The following is a 20,625-nucleotide window of genomic DNA, read 5'->3' as shown; positions in this document are numbered from 1 at the left end:
GGAGAAAGGGGTAAACAGTGAGGTGGCAAAGTTTGCAGATGCTACTAAACTGCTCAAGATAGTTAAGACCAAAGCAGACTATGAAGAACTTCAAAAAGATCTCACAAAACTAAGTGATTGGGCAACAAAATGGCAAATGAAATTTAATGTGGATAAATGTAAAGTAAAGCACATTGGAAAAAATAACCCCAACTATAGATACAATATGATGGGGGCTAATTTAACTACAACTAAGCAGGAAAGAGATCTTGGAGTCATCGTGGATAGTTCTCTGAAGACGTCCACGCAGTGTGCAGTGGCAGCCAAAAAAGCAAGCAGGATGTTAGGAATCATTTAAAAAGGAATAGAGAATAAGACCGAGAATATTTTATTGACCTTATATAAATCCATGGTACGCCCACATCTTGAATACTGCGTACGGATGTGGTCCCCTCATCTCAAAAAAGATATACTGGCATTAGAAAAGGTTCAGAGAAGCTCAACTAAAATAATTAGGGATTTGGAACGGGTCCCATATGAGGAGACATTAAAGAGGCTAGGACTTTTCAGCTTGGAAAAGAGGAGACCAAGGAGACCAATCTCTCCATTATTCTGCCCCACCACATACCTCTTGCATCTTCATAATCCTCCCCTTTCTTCCTCTTTTTCTGTTTCCCCAAGATGCATATCTATCCCCTTACACAGCCCTTCCTCCTTTCATCCTGTGCCTACTCAACTGCACCCTCCTACATCCATACACCACCCTTCTGCCAAGCCTCATCAAAACATATTCCTTTTTCCATCCCAGGGATGATGACTTCCCCTACCAACTCCCCCAATTTTTTCTAACATTGATTTAAAAAAAAAAGATTCCTCTAGTTTTCCACTGACAGGGTCTAATTATGCAGCCCCTACTCAGGTACAATCATTATTAAAAAGAAGAATCCCATTATTTTCTATAGGACTATATTCACTTGAATCATAGAAATATAAGGCTGGAAGGGACCTCAAGAAGCCATCAAGTCCAGTCCCCTGCACAGAGGCAGGACCAAGTAAACCTAAACCATCCGTGACAGGTGTTTGTGCAATCTGTTCATAAAAACCTTCAAAAATGGGGATTCTACAACCTCCCTTAGAAGACCATTTCAGAGCTTAACTATCCTTATAGTTAGAAAGTTGTTCCTAGTATCTAATCTAAATCTCCCTTGCTGCAGATTAAACCCATTACTTCTTGTCCTACCTTCAGTGGACATGAAGAACAATTGATTACAATCTTCTTTATAACATCTCTCAACATATTTGAAGACTGTTATCAGTCCCTCCCCTGAGTGTTTTCTCAGGGCTAAATATGCCTAGTTGTTTTAACCTTTCCTCATAGGTCAGGTTTTCTAAACCTTTTATTATTTTGTTGTTGCTCTTCTCTGGATTCTCTGCTGTTTGTCCACATCTTTCTTAAAGTATCAGAGTAACAGCCGTGTTAGTCTGTATCCGCAAAAGGAAGAACAGGAGTACTTGTGGCACCTTAGAGACTAACAAATTTATTAGAGCATAAGCTTTCGTGGACTACAGCCCACTTCTTATATGTTGCCCAGAATTGGACACAGTTCAGCTATGCCTAGTAGAATAGTCTTACATACACCACTCCTGTTAATACACCTCAGAATGATATTAGTCTTTTTTGCAGCTGCCTCATATTGTTAACTCATTTTCAGTTTGAGATTCACTATAACCCTCAGATCCTTTTCAGTTCTGCCACTATCTAGCCAGTTATTCCCCATTTTTCAGTTGTGCATTTGACTTTTCTTTCTTTGCACTTGTCTTTATTGAATTTCATCTTGTTGATTACAGACCAAACCTACAATTTGTCAAGGTCATTTTGAATTCTAATCTTTTCCTCCAAAGTACCTCTCCCAGCCCGGTGTCATCCACAAATTTTGTATGCATACTCTCCACTCTATTAGCCAAGTCATTTATGAAACTGAATAATACTGGACCCAGGACTTAACTTCTATGGAACCCCATTAGATACGCCTCCCCTGTTTGACAGCAAACTATTGATAACTACTCTTTAAGTACAGTCTTTCAACCAGTTGTGCACCCACCTAATGGTAATATGATCAAGAGCACATTTAACTCGTTTTCTTATGGGAATGTCATGTGCGACTGTGTCAAAAGCCTGACTAAGATCAAGATATATCATGTCTACTGCTTTCACCTTATCTATTAGACCAGTGATCCTGTCAAAGACAGAAATTAGGTTGGTTTGACATGATTTGTTTTTGACAAATCCCTGTTGGCCGTTGCTAATAACCCTGTTTATGCTCTAGGTCAGGAGTTCTCAAACCTCATTGCACCATGACCCCCTTCTAACAACAAAAATTACTTCACGACCCCAGGAGGGGGAGACCGAAGCCTGAGCCCGGCCAAGCCCCACTTCTCCGGGGGCAGGAGGGGGGAAGCCCGAGCCCCACTGCTCCAGGCAGCAGGGTCAAAGCTGAATCTCAAGGGCCTCAGCCCCTGGTCAGGTGGCCTGCAACTTGAGCCCTGCTGCCCAGGGCTGAAGCCCTTGGGCTTGACTTCAGCTCTGAGGAGTGGGGCTCAGGCTTCAGCCCTGGGCCCCAGCAAGTCTAAGCCAGCCCTGGCGACTCCATTTGGGGTCCTGACCCACAGTTTGAGAACCATTTCTCTAGGTGCTTATAAAGTGACTGTTTAATAATTTGTTCCAGGATCTTTCCAAGTATCAAAGTCAGGCTGACTGGTCTATAATGCCCCAGGTCCTCTTTGATCCCCTTTTTAAAGATAGGTACTATGTTTCCCTTCTCCAGTCCTCTGGGACTTCACCTAATTCTCTAGGAGTTCTTGAAGATAATTACTAACAGTTCTGAGATTGCTTCCGTTAGTTCTTTAAGTACCCTAGGATGGATTTCATCAGGCCCTGCCGACTTCGAGTACATCTAACTTATCTGAATCTTCTTTAACCTGTTCTCTTATTTTGATTAAGGATAGTGTGTGAGAGTAAGAATTGAAGAGTTGATAACAGGGCCATTAATCTGGTAATTTATACTTAATGAAGACTACATGGGCAAGATTTTCACAAGATTTTCAGCACCCACAATCAAGGCCACATTTTCAAAAGAGCTCAATGTTGGAAAACCATCAGCATCACTCCGGAAGTTGCTGTACCCTGAGTGCTTTTGAAAATCTGCCTTTATGTAAGTGCCTAAATGGGAACTTTCCAAATCTGGCCCCAATTGTGGGTTTGAGCACCTGAACATCTGGCCCATAGCTTTTAAAAAAAATTAGCCTCAGATTTCTAAATTCTTGTGACCTTAGGTAAGCAACATACATAACTCTTATTGGCATCATTTTAAAATTATTGTATGTAGTTCTTTTTTATACACACAAAAAAGGGAAAAAACTTCTCCTCCTGGTTTCTTATTTTAGTGTCAAAATTTTTCTTCAGAACATTACATATTTGCTGCCTGCACCACCCGTACAGAAAGGGCTGTGTTTATCTCTGCTGCATAGTCATAAGTCAGGCTTTATATTACCATCTTTGCCTCTGACAACAAAAGAGTTACAAATTATGAAGTGGGAAATGTCACATTGATTATTAACTCTGTGGCAATACTGATCAAAAATGTAATCTTTTAAAGAGGATCCTCCTCATTTTGGCCAGACATATTTATTTCCTTCTATCCAAATTAGGGGTTACTTACTATTTCTCAGTGTAAATTATTGATCTAAGAAGTGATGAGTCATGCCATTAATGCATTAGAAAACGTTGTATAGTAGTTGCCATTAAAAACTCAACCTTTTCCTTTCCAGAGGGATTGTGGTACTGTGGTATCTCTTCTTTTACATGTAAGCACATACTATCATTACTGCAGGTACCCGGATGGTGGGAAAGGATGAGTTTTTAATGGCACCCACTATACAAATCAACTTAAAGCGGCATAATTTCAGGACTCTGCGTTTGCTCTTTTGGTCTCCAATTGAAGTCAGTGGGGATTGTTTTGCTATTGATACTGAATGGGAGCAGGACTGGGCCCTTTGTGCTGAATTTCTCATATTGGGGCTTTTGCACATATCTTAAAATTCAGCATGGTATAGTAGAGAACTATGGGCCATGTACAGATCTTGTGTAAGCAGATGCAATTTTATTGAGGTCAGTGGAGTTTCTCCAGAGCTGAATTTGGTCCAGCAATAATAAGAGCCCCCATGACACACTCATCATCCCTGATACTAATGGAATGATTTATAATAATGCCTATTCAGCCTTTTTTCTTTTTGTTGCCTGGTATCAATGATGTTTCATAGATTGAAAATCCACTTCCTCGCTCATCACTGGTGAATGGGAAGTTTCCCCTGAAATCTGGCATGGCGATAGAACCAATGCCATCAAATTCAGTGGAATCTAACTCCCCTCCAATTAATGAAAAGACTGTAGCCCTTATGGATATTAAAATAACTATGTAAATCAGCTGTAAACTAATGCAGTGTTGTCTTCCTGAGCCTATGGAGTGTTAGCATATGAAATTAGCAGGACACTGTTCTGTTTTACTATTGCTGTTCGATGCCTACCCAATGTCTTGAGTAGATAACCTCATTGAACGTCTAGGACAAGCACATATTATATAATGATCTTAGATCTGACCAAGGGATATTGGCAGATCCTCCAGCCAGTGCTGACTGGCAGCCTCACAGCAGCTGGAAGAATAAAGGAGTTATGAAGCAAAGGGGCAGGGAGACTGCCAGAGGAGCTAGCAGACTAGAGAAGGGAAGTCCTGCCAGAAGACTGGTGACAAGCTGCCCACGCACAACACCCCAGACAAGGGATGACTGTAACTATGGGCTGAAGAAGCCCACAAAGCCAAGTAAAGGTAGAAAGGAGTTCTGGGTACAGCAGGAGGAATTGTTGAGGATTAATTATCCCTGCCTGGTTTAAGGGCCTTGAGCTGGAATCCAGTGAAGTAGGTTGGCATGGGTTCGCCTACCGATCCCTCAATGGAGACTTAAGTACCAAAAGGGTTTTCCAGACCAGCTAGCCCTGGCCAACTATAAGGGGAAACCTGTACACCCAAGAGGTACAGAAACAAAGACCTTCATAGTCCAGAATAGAACTATTATAGAGACTCAGACAGAAAAGGCTGACCGACTGCCCCTCCAGACTGAGCAAACTTTGTGCAACAGTTCAGTCTGACCAGAGGGGCAGGAGGACTGACACATTTAGCACCTCTGTCTACACTGCTGCAAATAATGACCACTGTGTTTTCCAACTAGTCAGTGCACTGCCATTCTGTATTTCATTTTTGTAATGCACTTTTGGATACTTTACAAACGTTAATTAATCTTAACAAAAATGTGATTGGGAAGTGGATTAGGTATTATCCCCACTTTACAGATGACTAATTTAAAGGTTTCTGTAGTAGGAAAATTTATTTTAAAAATTGTATTAATAAAAAGCTGACAAAAATACAGCTAAACAAAAACAAAACAAGGGTCCAAATCCTATAAATTACAATAGAAGTTTTGATGGTCTGATCCTAAAATGTGCTTAGTGCCTCCTAGAGTAAGTCATTTCCTTGGTGGATAGGATCTTACCTGAGAAAGTTTGCAGGATATATCTATATGTATATTTGTTTGTGTATGTAATTCTAAGTATTTAAACTGGTCAAATATTAGCCTAAAAATTCTAACAATGTCTCTTCAATATTCCATAGCTAGTTCCTATGAAAGGGTCTTTACATTTTGGGTGTCTAATACTGTATCTTACATTTTACATTTTAAAATGAGAAGAAACACATGCAACATACCACTGTAAATATATTAATAATAAAGTTTAACTCGGGCAGGTGGATATAACATTTTGATTTTTTTCACCAGAGTTCTGTGCCATCGTTTGGAAAGGAGACACTCCTGACGACACCTGTTATCCCACAGTCTGACCAAAGCATAGCTTCTGAAGATTTTATTCATTTAAACATTTTAGAAAAAAGAGTTCTTAACGATTCTGAGGTCTCAGTTCAGTATTTATGTTCTAAGCCTTGCACTGTCACTTTGGAAGCAGTAGCTTCATCGGAGTTCAGAACTGGTGTGTTAGTGTATAAGAAGAGGTGGAAGAATGAGAAGCATCTTCATATAAGTAGAACTCAAACAGTGCATTTGAAATTTCCAAACATCATGGTTTACAGAGATGATTATTTCATCAGACGCTCTATAATAGTGCCTACTGTGATACTATATGCATGGATCAATCACAAACCTGTTGGGAGCTATGATGCCAAGCGGGATGAAAGCTACCTACAGGCAGTTGCCAAGAATTATACTTTGTTGGAAACAGTTCCACCTTGTGAGCGTCCATACAAAGATCACAAAGTGTGTTTTAAGTGGAGCTCTGAGCATATGTGGAGGCTCCAGGCAAACAGGATACCTCAGTGCCCGCATGAGACTGGTAGGTACAATTACACGTTTCCCTTTTTTAGAGAACTAAGATGGGACCAAAATGGCACATTGTATAAGTTTCTATAAAAGTGTATATTTATAGTTATTAGCAAAAATATTTTGCCAGAGGGATTTACTTTTGGTATCAAAATGATTAAAATCAGTGATTTACATAGCTTTGATTTAAATCAATGCACCCTACTTCATTGGCTACAAGAATGATAGGATCAGGCCCTAAAATGGATCTCCCTTCCCCCCCCCCCCCCACATGGAAGACTAGCCTTTGGACTAAGAGTGCGAATGTGAAATTTCAGCCCAGAAGGAAACATTTTATGATACAGAAACAACTGAATATAGGGTTTAGAATGCAATGTCCATCTCATCTGCAACTATAGCTTTGCTATGCCACACTTTATTTATAAACAAAATCTGAAGCATCCCTCTACATTTCCTAGAAAGGAACAGAAATGAGTTAAAACATATGGTGAGTCAGATTGTGCTTTCATTTACACCCATCCACCCCTATTGAAGACAGTGTGTGGGTACAGAAGTAAATACAGAATGTGATCCATTGTCTCAGGAAAAAGTCTATCATCACTGAAACTGAACAGGTTTTGCCATCTTAGGCCTTTATGGCCCAGTTCTGCCCTCCATTACATGGGTACTTCTGCCAGTGAAATCAATGGAAGTGCACTCATGTACCTAAGGGTAGAATTTGTCTCTATGTAGTTTAGAATGGTCTTACTTACATTATAGCCTATAACTGTTATGAGGCCATTATAGTGACCCAAAATTTTGTCTCCACTATAACTGAGCATTTACTATAATGTATTCAAAGGGCGTGGGACCCGAGAGTTGCTTCTTTTTTAGTGTGCTCCTTGGTACAGCCATCTTATGTTATGATCCAGTGTGGCATTGCATAAGTATGCCATCATACTGGGATGCAACATGACGACATCTCACGATTGGGTTTAGCCATGATTGTTCCACAATCATAGCTTGCGGGATGCAGGATATCTCTGTAGAAATCTAGTTAACCCACCGGTCTCAGTATGTCTAGGGAAACCTACAATCTGTCAGAATTCAGAGTAGCAGACGTGTTAGTCTGTATCCGCAAAAAGAACAGGAGTACTTGTGGCACCTTAGAGACTAACAAATTTATTTGAGCATAAGCTTTTGTGGGCTACAGCCCACTTCTTTGGATGCATCAGAAGTTCCTCAGGATCCTATTGGGCAGATCTGTGTCTAACAACTGGAATTTTTGTCACATTTTGTGACCTCATTACCACTGATCCTAGCCTCAAAATAGCCATGAGGAATGGACCCCATGCTTTTTTCCCTCCTATAAGTAACCTCTCCCTGGGCTGCAGTGTATTGCGTAAAGGACAGTTGATCTAACATTAGGGATTTGTTGTGTATTTGTGGGCTGATTAGATCATAACATTTGATCTATGTTACAAGATATTTCATTTAAACATTTAACAGTGTATGAACGTGGGGTGTCAATGTGAATTGGCATTTCTTGGCAGACTAAGAATGATTACATTTGGCAGATGCTGTTGAGATCCTCAGTTTTCCATATGCATCAAGTGGAGAGAAGACAGGAATTGTGAAGAAGTTCAAGAGATTTCACAACAGAGAGCTTGAGACAATCAGGCAGCATCAGATCGATTACCCAAAGTAAGCAAATGCAAATCATGGAAGATGAGTATATTTAATTCCTAATGGCTAAAATCTGACCTCAGAGCCACTCTTGTACAGAAAATCACAAGTTAAAGGCACACTCTCCACTAATTCAAGCAAGTGATAGGGCAGCTACCCTGCTGGTGTTTATAAGGTTTTTTTTCAGCAGAGGAGAGAGGACAGGACTGAGCTTTGCAACACCAAATAAACTTGGGCTCACTCCTCTTCCATCCTCCACTCCCTCTAAACATTCCAGCAGTACTGAAGTAAGGCGCCCAGCTTCTAAACTCCTTCCCAGGATATACAGAGAAGTCGTACTTCATGAAGAACTCCCCTCCTGCAGCTTTCCCAGGCTTCCATTGCTCTTTGGTACCACATAGGGATCTGAGGGGGAAAGAGGAGGATCCCTACCCTTCCCCTGGGCTCCTGTTGCTCCCTGTCCTCCCCTCAGTGCAACATGGTTATGGAAATGGAAAATGATCACTAGATTTGTATATCACCCTCATGTACAAAGGAAGGAGGTGTGGCTGCCAAACTTGCTGATCCTGAGGATCTGCGGGAATTAGTGGCCCTAGACAAGGCCTCTTAAATCATCCATGCGTAGAAGCTCTATTTTGATGCACTTTCTAGCCCCTTTAGAACTGGTAGCATGGCTGGCTCATGTGCCATGCTATAAGTGGCTCATCCACTGCAGATGCATTCAACTTCCCCCTCTGAGAATCTGTGGATGGGAATATGCACTATTAACTCCCCTGCGCCTCACAATTTCCCTTTCCCTGCCACCAGGCCATGTCCCCTCTTTTACATGGAACACCACTTGTAAACTGTGGTGGCAAACCAGCTGCTGATAGCTACACAGTGAGTGGGAGAGGAAGCATGCTAGCTCACAGCTTTTTCTCCACAGTCCCATTTACATGTGAATTTTTGCTCCTCTCCACACCTTAGAGCAGAAGGGAGCAAACAGACTAGATTCAACAATCTGAAGCTTTCAGTCTTAATCGGGGATTTCTTTGAGTGCAGAAATCTCTGTAAGGACATATGTTCCCCTTCAGAGAAGCAGATGAGCATAAGATAGTGATAGAGGGCTGGAGAAATTCATCCATCGCATGGGGCAGCTGCCTCTAGGCACTGTGCACCAAGGGGAAGTAGGAATCCTGGAGTATCTACTGGCCACAGCATTTTTCCCTGCCAGAGGATTATATTTTAGAGTGAGATTTACAGTGACAGGGGGTGCTGACTCAGTCAGCATTGTCCTACACTGTGTGCCTTGTGACAGCCATCAGAAGGGCCACATGCACACATTTGCAATCAGAGAATCAATAGGAATGCAGCAGTTGAGTTAGCTGTGTTGCCAGGGATGAAGGATGCACAGAGAGGTGTATAGGCATGAAGGATATGTACAACGAGCACAGTCTCTCCCTGTGGATTAGTGTACACATAATTTATAAGCTACTCTGCCTCTCACATATACTCCTCAGAATGATGTGACATTCCCAACTATCAGAGTGCACCGATCTTACTATGTAACTACTCCCCTCCCATGCATTTTTCCAGGAAGAGAACATATAGTTACTAGTCATTAGGTTAACACACACTATTTTAGGTCTGAGTAAGACATAAGATATTGTACATTAAATATAATTTCTAATGGAAATTGGAGTGAGTTGATCAAGCTTAAAGTATTTAAAATAAACACATTTAAAATGTGCATTTTTCTAAACCCATAAAAATATGGAACTGAGGGATAGCACTTTTTAAAGATCATTAAAAGAAGATACTTTATCAAAAGATACTATTAAATGTAGTTTTAATGTAGGTGGGGTTTTCAAAAGCACACAGCATTGAATTAAATCGTCAAACTCCCATTGACTCCAGTGAGAGCAGAGTTAGGCCAATGCAGAGTTGCTTTTCAAAATTGCAGCCTATCAGCCAAATTCCAGCTTTTTGCCCTAGCATATCCACTGTGTAACTTCACTGAAATCAGTGGAGTTTCTTCAGTTTATACCAACATGATTGAGAACCATATTTGGCCCTGTACAGACAGTTTCACTGTTATGTGGTTTGTACAGGCTGCACTGTTACTAATCCTGTGACAACCTTGCAATAGCTGCACATGTCCATGTCACCCAGAGGTTGGATTCCTGTAATAATTCTGAGCTGGACTTCCCCCAGAGCATTTCCACTGCTTGCAGCTACAGCACAATGCACAGCATTGTTTGATAGGAATGTGTGCTCACCCCTCCCCATTTGTAGAGATCCACCCTACTATCAAATCTTAGCTTGGCATCTTTCCTTTGGGCCCCAGGTTGTGAAGATTTGCTCTCCCTTGACATCTGACTCAACCCACCCCTCCTTTCAGACAGCGGGTACCCACGGGAGGTCTAAGGGACTATGCTCCCTAGCCACACCATAATTGGTCTGTACATAGGGGTGCAAAAGTAGAAGACAGGCTATTGTGTCCTTCCCTTGGTGCACCAGCAGAAGGGCTGGCCACAATCTTGCCCTAAAGAGTTGCTCCTCCTCTCTAATCACTGTATAGCTTGGAAAATCAAGCACTGTATCTGACTTCTCAGTGCTACATCAATGCAAACCTACATATCCAAGAGGAGATCTCAGCAGCAAGACTCCTAAATGGCTTGTTTTGTCCCAAGCAGTTGTAACAGCTCTGTGTTCTGTTTTGAAGATCACAAGAGTAAATGAGCTTTGCTAAATTAAAGTGGAAAACGTGCCTTTAAAAATATGTAGACTTTAAAAATTGATATGGTCTATATCCTCAGAGTGGGTTGTTTGTTTCTTTTTACTCATGCAGGTTCACTATTTCAGTTTGGCTTTATTTACTCCATCACTGCAAAAAGAATCTGTGTGGAATATTCTACTTTATTGACCCAGGAGAAATGTATAGTACCCCTGCTGTATTTCTAAATGAAGAAGGTAATAATAGTATAAGGCCTTCAGAGGAGAAATAATGTTATCATCCCTGCTCTGTAACAAAGAATAACATTTACAAACATTTTTGTCATACCTATTTTACTGAACTCATGCCTTGCAGAATGCTCCATTTTGGCCCTGTGTGTTTGGAAACAAAAAATATCCAGTATATTATTAGAGTAAGATTAAAAAGAATTAAATTTGGCCACAGTATTTCCATAGGAATCTTTGCATCCAGCCTGGGCTCTCACAGAAAGTGTCAGTTTTCTTTTCTGATTTTGTTTTCAAGAACAATCCCACACTCCCAGGAGGATGAACTAAATATTATAGGTCTTTCCCACAGCTGCTGGCATCATGCTGTGACTAAGAGAGCAAACATAGTCTTTGCATGGGTAAACAAGAGAATATGGAGTAGGAGGAAGAAAATGGTATTACTTCTGTATATGGAATTAATGAGACTGGAACTAAAATATGTGTCCTGTTCTGGTGTCCACACTTCAAAAAGAATGTTGAAAAATTGGAAAGGGCTCAGAAAAGAGGTACTAGAATGATTCATGTTCTCACTTACAGTGAGAGATGTAAGAAGCTCAGTCTATTTATCTTATCCAAAAGAAGGTTGTGGGGTGACTTGATCATTGTCTACAAGTACCTACAATGGAAGAAGATTTCTGAAAGTTGAGGACTCTTTTACTGGAAAAAAGGCATCACAAGATCCAGTGGCTCAAAGCTGAAGCTAGACAAGTTCAGACTGGAAATAAAATGCAAATTTTTTTAACAGTGAGGGTAATTAACCATTAGGACGATTTACTTAAGGATCTGGTGGATTCTTTTGACTTCTTTTGTAGTCAAGACTGGATTTTTTGTTTAAAAATATGCTATAGCTCAACTAGAGCAGGCTTGATGCAAGGCTTACTTGGTGAAATTCTATGGCCTGTGTTATGCAGGGCATCAGACTTTCTCGGGTGGCATCAGACTAGATGATCATAATACTCCATTCTGATCTTAAAGTCTCTGACTCTGTGAATCTAACTTCTGTGATTCTAAGTAGTACAGTCAAATTATCATTGTATTGCTTCACAGGATAGGGTTATTGTGAACAACATTTAGGAAGCCAGTTCCTAGCTTTCATATTTTTGTGGGTTTTACTTCTTTCTTTGTTTTCATTTGTTGCTGTGTTTGTCAGGTTATGTTCATATACAGATGCGCCTTGTCAAAGGAGAAGACCTAGCAGTGAAAACTAGCTTCAGCCTTCCTTTGAAACAGTGGTTTCGACTAGATATGTCTTTTAATGGAGGACAGGTATGTGTGGTGTCGCAGCTGCCATCTTGTAGATGAAGATGAGGGTAACAGTGTTTGGAGTTTCCAGAGAGCTATTTATATTTGGTTATGCCACCACTATCCCCTTTTACAGACTGGGCAAAGAGAGGTTATATGATTTGCACATGTTCACACAGCAAAAGAATGAGAGACCTGAGATTTGAAACTAGGTCTTTTGATTTCGAGGCCAATGTCTATCACAAATCCACACACATTAGTAATTGCTAGCTCTAGCATAGCTCTGCTGCTGCTAGAAAAGAGAATGTTTTCCAGTGCAATGAAGGACTGATTTTCTGTGGCTCAGTTTTCCCCATCTATTAAGTATACTTCCTCCTCCTCCTCTAGCTCCTGCATCTCTCAGTAATCTAAAAACTACCCTTCCCAGAAGCACATCTCCCAGCTTCTTTCACTCCTAAAGAAAAAATATTCCACCTCCTATGCAATTTCCTAAGCTTTGCTTTCACACAGAGAACCAGTAGAATGTTGTTAAGAGATCACATTACAAAATCCACTGCCCATAGACAAAACACATATTTTAACCCCTATAATTTTAACAAATCACAACCAGTTTTCACCAGACCACTAAAAGGCACATCTGGGTCATTCTCCCTGCCTTATTTCTAATCTCTACCATGAACCACTAATGCACTAGAGCTCTTTAAAAATGTTTGCATCTTTTGTTTAAGTGTGCAAATCTTTTTTTCCTCTCATTCTCTTCATTCTTGAAAATGGCTGAATTGATTTCACTCAAAGTTTAAAAAACAACAACTAATTCATGGATTAAAAGAGCCACAATGCCCAGTTTAGATCCAAAGGTAAAAAATGGACAAAGCAGAAAATGACACTTTAAAATTAAAACATTTGTGCAACCTTAACTCCAGGCATCTATAATATAAATATATAAATGGAGGAAAAGGTCAGGGTTCCACAAAGTAGCCTGATTTTCTTGCAAAAAAATCAGATAGCAATGTACATTTATTTTTAAATGACTACCTCATTTTAACATGTGTTCTGTCTCCAACCTACTTTTTTAAATAGGAAATTAAAAAAACATTTGTTTCTGAATAATTTTAGGTGGCTTTTTTAACTTGTTTAAACCGCACTGTGTAATTCAGGCCTCCACTTCTGGAAGCAGGTGTGGACCTGGCTTGAAGCCCAGTGCAGGTGCAGAAGTGAATGTTATTGTCAATATTAACATAAGGCGAATAAGTCATTTCCTGTTGAAGGGGGTTGCCTATTGGTCACTTGGATGGCTAAATCAAGACATTATTCTGCAGTCTTAGGGCAGAGTTGGTTCACATAGACTTGAAGTAAAATCTCATGCTTTTCTCTGTTGGTTGATATGAAGGGAGCATAAAAAGGTTCATCAGAGCTCCTCCTGAGGCAGGAGGAACAAAGCCAGACGGGAGGACGGTCAAATGCTTAGAGTGGTAACCTGAGATATAGAAGATTCAGGCTCTATTCCCTGCTCAGCCAGAGTCAAGTTGCTTAGTCTTGCTGTGCTTCAGTTGCTCATCTGTAATAAAGCACCTGTCTCACAGGGGTGTTGGGAGAGTAAATACATATTATGTGAAGCACTCAGATATTACAGTATCGGGGGGCCGGTAAGTACCTAAGATGGATGGAAGCAGCGTTGACATGGTTTAGCCATGCAGAAGTCTCTCGACAGGCCCACTACAAGGTTGGGAGCAGCTGCTCTACAAGGCACAGTCCACTCCAAGACAGGGTTCCTTGTGGCACCTTGCCCAATACCTGTGAAGTCAGGCCAGATTCCTAAGGGAGCCTTAGGGCCCTTAGGGAAATGGAGATTGGAGAGCACCATGGATGGACAGCTCTCAGTTTCTGTGTCTGGCAGGAGCCCCCTTTCACTACAGAGTGTACAGGCCATGCTCCACATACCTTCCTACTAATATCAGGAGGAAACACCAAACAGTAAAATTTGTGATGTTTCCCAAGATTTTACCACAAGGAAGTACAATATGGCTTTTTTGTATGTGTAGAAATCATCTTAGAGTAATAGAAACTCTATACACTGCTCTCCTCCTCTCACTCCTCCCCTCCCACCACACATGCAATCCCTGTTGAGTAGCTATTTATTTCTTAGCTTTTCTAGGGCTCACATCACTGTAGTGTCACAAAAACATTAACGAATTAGGTAGGGATTATTATCCCCATTTTATAGATGGGGAACTGAGTCAGCAAGAAATTAGAGGCCAATTTTTTAAAGTATTTAGGCACCTAAAGATGCAGATAGCCACCTAGTGGGATTTTCCAAAGCAACTACTTATTTTCGAAAATCCCATTAAGCTATTTGACAGTGCCCCTCTTAACATACCGAAAGATACATCAGGATGCAAATGGCAATTTTCAAAACTAAGAGCTAATGTGTATCAAGTAATATTATGGCAGTTAGCTTGCAATTTTTAGTCTATCACAACTGACATTTAATATTTTCCATTCTTTTAGATAGAAATAACCATTGTTGGGAAGAATCTGAAAAGGCACCGGCATCAATCTTTTAAGTAAGTGAAACATTTCCCTTTGCATAATAATGTGGTCAGTGTTTGGTTGTGGGGCAGGGGTGGGGAGGGGAGGGCAGGGAAGAGGGATGTAACCGAAATTCCAAAATTGATTTTCCAAATCTTTCTATCCTGCCTTTCTGACCCTATTCTTTACCCACTCGTGTCACTACGACAATCATAGAGCTAGATTACGTTACCTGTACACATGTTGAATACATCATGAGTAATCATTCTGAAGTCAATGGGACTATTTGAGAAGTAAGTTACTACTTAACATAAGTAAAGGTATTGCAGTCTAGTTCATAGGGTCTGTTCAAAGACCACTGAAACTAGTAGACTAAAATTTACTTCAGTGGGCTTTGAATCAGGCTCTTAACGTGAAATCTTGGCCACACCGAAATCAATGGCAAAACTGACATTGACTTCAAGAAGCCAGGATTTCACCCGGAGGGTCCAGATTTGCTCCTCTTAAGTTGATGACAAAATTTCCATCAACTTCATTGGCATGAAGAACATGCCTCTAGTGTCCACGGTTGGGGGTGGCTCCTGTATTTGTACTGTCCCACTGAGTTAGTGCTTTTTCTCCATCCCTGACTCCAAGCTATTGGACCATTTTTCTTCTTAAAATCTCATGTTAAATTATTTGTTTTACCTCTAGCGTACAACTGCCTCTCTTGTGCAAAGAGTTTTAGGATTCCTTTAATAAAGAAATACATTATATTGTCAGCTTTGGTGTTTACTCTTTTTCCTCTCCATTCTTGTTTACAAAATGTGAACTGTGTAAAATGCATTTGTAGATATTCACTGTGACAATGGACTCATAGTAAATATATATAAAAAAATTGAGATCTTTGTCTGGGTTTTATAGACACAAAAAACAAGGAAGAAAGACACCTCAAATGTGCAAATCATGTCAACAGACTAAAAAATCAGCGGTTCTAAAATGTTTGTGAAACAAAATGTTTGTTAAATCTTTTTTATGGGTTTTTCTACACAGGGACACTCATGAAAATTAATCTGAATTAATTACAAGTGTGATTTAAAAGTGGATTAGTTAAACCACATTAAACTCCTGTATAGACAAGCTCATTCAGAACTAAAGTGGCTTTAATTCAGTTTAACTGCCTTCACTTCCAAAGAGAGAGTAAGAGTAAAAGGATAGGGAACAGAAATAGATGTTTGGGATGAATTTAAGGTAGTGTCTACCAAAGTATGAGACACAGGGTTCTTGTTTGCTTCATTATACCTCCAAATACTCAGAGCATTTACGTGTCTTGTTTTCTAGTTTTAGGGAAGATTTCTATTATGACGACATGGCTGGATACTTTGTTCTTGGAGGCAGTGGGTATGCACCTGGCATTGAAGGGTTCTTTGGACCTGTGAAATACTACCGTCTTAATATTCTGGAAACAAAACAGGTAAATGTATACAGAGTGACACACAGTATGGATGTGTCTAACTACTGGGGCCCAGTTCTTCCATCATTTCACCTTGGAAGTTCCACTGATGTCACTGAGAGTTCTGAGTGCAGACTGATCACAAGATCAGATCCTGTGTATTTACTAAAGCCACAACAAATGATAATCTTGTCATCAACCATTATTGAATTTGAGGGTTACATCAGTATGTGATCATGGATTCTGTTAAGATCTAGTTACTTTAGATGCCTACAAAATGTGTACACTTGCTAATAGATTTTCATGAAGGGGTACTAAAGGTAGGTTCCTTATCCCATATATAAGGGCCTAAATAAGGGTCTCGATATTAAAAAATGCGGAGTGCTATTTACTTATACCTGACATGATATTGAACACAATGGATGAAATTCTGGCTCCCTTAAACTTAATGGAAAATGTCCCATTGGTTTCAATGGGGTCAAGAACTCATCCCGTTGTGTCCTGGTCTACACTGACTGCTTGGCATGGTCTGCATCATGTCATCTGACTCAAAACAAATGCATCCAAACATGATACAGTTTTGTTGAAAATAATCCTTTATTTTTGCACATGTCCATTCCAATGTAGGGGTATACTCACTCCGAGAACAGCTGGCAGAAAATTTTTCCTCAGTGGTATCCGTCGGGTTGGTTCTGGTGCCCCCTAGGGTCATGCGTTCATAATACCCCATATAAAGGGTCCTGCCAACCCGCAGCCCCCTCAGTTCCTTCTTACCACCTATGACGGTTGCTGGAACTACCTTGTCCTTGCAATCTGTTTCTGTTATTAGATAGGTTATCGGAACTTGGTCTCTGAGCTTAAAGCCCTATGCCACAAGCCTATGCCTATGAGTGATCCCCATTCCACCTGCCTTAAGTGCCTGGGGGAAGCTCACATGCGGCAACGTTGTAAGATCTGTAAAGACTTCAGGCCCCGCACCAAAAAGGATAGAGACACCAGACTGAAATGGAGGCAGCGCTAAAACATCCCTTGGAGCTGGTCACTTGGACTTGGCACCGAGCACTTCAGCCTCAGTAAGGAGCGCCCCGGTTGCTGTTCTTCATCACCGGTACCAAGGAGAGATGCTCCTTCCGCATCTCAAGAGCCTCACCACCATCCACCATCCCCAGGGCAGAAGAAAAGTGCTCCTGGAAGAGAACCTCGGCACCGTTTGCCATTCTTCTATCAGACCTCTATCAGAAGAAGACTGATAGAGGTCTGATCCCCAACCCCGAGGTCGGCAGGGCAGGGAGAGTAGAGTGTGACCCACGTCAGCTGTGAGGTGCCATTGACTCCAGCCCCAGAGCGGGTACCGTTATGGACTCACCAATGCAGGAAAGCCACCAGAGTTCCAGTGCCTTGGCAGTATAGTCAATACCAGAGGTATTCGCCACAGCAAGAGACTTACCCTCACTGCTGGTACCAGCGTCTCCGGTTACACAGGAGCTGACAGCAGCGGCACCGAATGGAAGGACCTCTGTGGCACCTAGGTCTCAGGTGCCTTTCAAAGGGAAACCATGATGGCCCAACACCAATTTCCTCCCTCTTAGCACTAGTCACTGGCACCGATCAGCACCGTACCTCCCTGGTCTCCAGGAAAGGAGTCTTTGGAGTTGGACTTGGAGGCAGAATCTCTCACCGAAGCCGGCACCATCACTCCAGTTGGCACTATCCTCCTATGGACCCGGGCCAGGGCATCCCACCCATGGCGTAGCCACGGGAGCAGTGGCAGATGCCAGCACAATGGCTATTCTGGAACCCCTGGGCTTTCCCACCAATGCAGGGGCCCCAGTCCAGAAGGTCATACTGTGTGACATCTGAGTCCAGAGCACTACCACCACGCCACTCAGAGCAGGATCCAGGCTCCAGTACCAAGGCCAACGCCGAATACCAAGAGCAGCACTTGGAGACCTATCCAGTGCCGAAGGTGAAGAACAGTGCCCCCTACCTTTTCAGGCTTCTTCCTCCTCTTCCGATGAGGCAGTGGTGGAAGCAGATATAGCACCCTCTCAGGATGACTGTAGGGCTCATTAGGAGTGCCTTAAGAGAGAGGCCCAAAACCCGGGGATCCAGGTAGAGGAGGTCAGGGAGTTCTCCCATGCTTTGGCAGATATTCTAATGTTAACGGGCCCATCAAGAGTGATACTGCCTCTTAATGAGGCCATTATGAACCCCATCAAAGCAGTGTGGCAGACCCCAGCGTCCATTCAGCCAAAGGCAAAGAAGACTGAAAAGAAGTACTTTTTCCCAGCTAAGGGTTATGAATTCATATACACATTCACATCCAAGCTATTTGGTTGTGTCAGCAGCCAATGAGTGGGAGCAACAGGGGCTAAAAGGACCATCACCCAAGGCCAAAGATGCCAAAAAATTAGAGTTTTTCGGCAGAAAGTCTATTTGACAGGTGGACTTCAGGACAGGATCGCGAACCAGCAACCACTCCTGAGCAGATATGATTTTAATTCCTGGGACTCTGTGCTGAAATTTAAAGAGTTGCTATCCCAGGAATCCCGACAAGAGTTTGCAGCTCTAGTGGATGAAGACAAATCAGTGGCAGAGGCATCTCTTCAAGCAGCCTTGGATACAGCTGACTCTGCAGCCCAATCTATGGCCTCAGTGGTGGCGATGTGCAGCAGCTCATGCCTTCAATCCTCAGGCCTACCACATGAGGTCCAACAGACTCTGCAAGACCTTCCTTTTGAGGGCATATCACTCTTTTCCAAGAAGATGGACTCCAAGATGCACAGCCTAAAAGACTCCAAGGACACCCTGAAATCCCTAGGTCTTTATACACTAGCACCCACGAGGAAACATAAATAAGCCTCAACCAGCCTCTCAATTCTTCCCACCACCTGCCCTGCAGGACTCTCACAGGAAGAGGAGCAGGGGCTTTAGGAGACGACATCCTCCCCAGTCCTCGTCCGTGTCCATGCCTGCTCCCTCCCAGACACTCTAGTGGGTCTTTTGATGGTACATTCGGAGACAACATACCAGGACAGAACTTGGATCCAACCTCCCCAGTATTTGTGGACTGTGTATTCCATTTCTATCAGGCGTGAGCCCGTATTACAACAAACCACTAGGTGCTAAGCATGATAGCAGTAGGATATACCGTTCAATTCACTTCTTCTCCTCCACCACCCCGTGCCTCTTCAGGCACTCTTTTGTCTCAAGAGCATCTTCTAGCCCAAGAGGTGCAGTCGCTCCTAAGTGTGGGAACCATGGAAGAAGTTCCACCAGAGTTAAGGGGCCAAGGGTTGTACTCCCGATACGTCCTAATCCCAAAAGCTAATGACGGTTTCAGACCAATTCTGGACCTGCAAAAGCTCAACGGATACAAGAAGAAGCAAAAGTTCCACATGGTCTCCTTGGCTTCCATCATTCCCTTCCTGGATCCAGGAAACTGGTATGCCTACCTCAATTTGAAGGACACTTCTGTATCTTGATTTTTCAGGAACACAGAAGGTTCCTCAGGTTCATCGAGAACCACATGCACTACCAATTTGCGGCTGTCCCGTTTGGCCTGTCAGCGGCCCTTCAGATGTTCACAAAGTGCATGGCAGTCACAGCCTTCCTAAGGAGGCAGGGGATTCAGGTCTACCCTTACCTCGACAACTGGCTGGTCAGAGTTAACACCAAGTGCCAGGTGGAGTCCAATATAAAGTTAATCCTGTCAGTATTCCAGGATTCAGGTCTGCTGATAAACACGCAGAAGTCTACCCTCTCCCCAGTTCAAGGGACAGAGTTTATTGGGGTAATCCTCGACTCTGTCCAAGCTGGACCCTTCCTCCCAGAGGCATGGTTCCCAGCAATAGTGATGCTTATAGAGAGCTTCAGAGATCACCCATCACGACAGCAAGGAATTACTTGAAGCTCCTGGGCCACATGGCCTCATGCACCTATGTAGTGCAGCATACGAGACTTCAACTCAGACCTCTCCAGGTTTGACTGGCATCCATATACTTGCCAAACCAACACCATTTGGCCACAATTATCACAGTTCCCTCGTCGGTGATCGCCTCCCTCAATTGGTGGCTAGACCCATTGGCGGTGCACATGGGAGTCCCATTCTCAAGACCCCAACCATAAGTGTCTCTCATTACAGATGCTATAGCAATGGGCTGGAGTGTTCGCTTGAGTTCCCTCAGAGCTCAGGGCAGTTTGCATGTTTGCCAGGCATTCCAGCCCCATGTGGCAGGCAAGAAGGTATCAGTTCTCACAGACAACACAACAGCAATGTTTTATATCAACAGGCAGGGAGGAGCGTGCTTCTCTCACTTGTGCCAGGAAGCACTTCACTTGTGGGAGTTTTGCAT

The 20,625-nt window shown here is 42.3% G+C and overlaps 1 protein-coding gene across 1 annotated transcript in view; it reads left to right on the top strand.

The window, feature by feature from the left end:
* Positions 1–20,625, top strand: part of SEL1L3 (SEL1L family member 3) — a 68,514-nt gene that overhangs the window by 4,882 nt on the left and 43,007 nt on the right. Inside the window, exons 2-7 of the mRNA XM_054030519.1 lie at positions 5,866–6,433; positions 7,977–8,103; positions 10,916–11,037; positions 12,218–12,333; positions 14,818–14,873; positions 16,159–16,291. Of these exons, the coding sequence (XP_053886494.1) occupies positions 5,866–6,433; positions 7,977–8,103; positions 10,916–11,037; positions 12,218–12,333; positions 14,818–14,873; positions 16,159–16,291 (1,122 nt within the window). The remainder of the gene's footprint in view (positions 1–5,865; positions 6,434–7,976; positions 8,104–10,915; positions 11,038–12,217; positions 12,334–14,817; positions 14,874–16,158; positions 16,292–20,625) is intronic.

Source organism: Malaclemys terrapin, chromosome 5, assembly GCF_027887155.1.
Source record: "Malaclemys terrapin pileata isolate rMalTer1 chromosome 5, rMalTer1.hap1, whole genome shotgun sequence".
In the NCBI taxonomy this organism is placed as follows: Eukaryota; Metazoa; Chordata; order Testudines; family Emydidae; genus Malaclemys; species Malaclemys terrapin.
The sequence above is the reverse complement of the archived record's forward strand: the minus strand, read 5'-3'. Positions and strand labels throughout refer to the sequence as shown.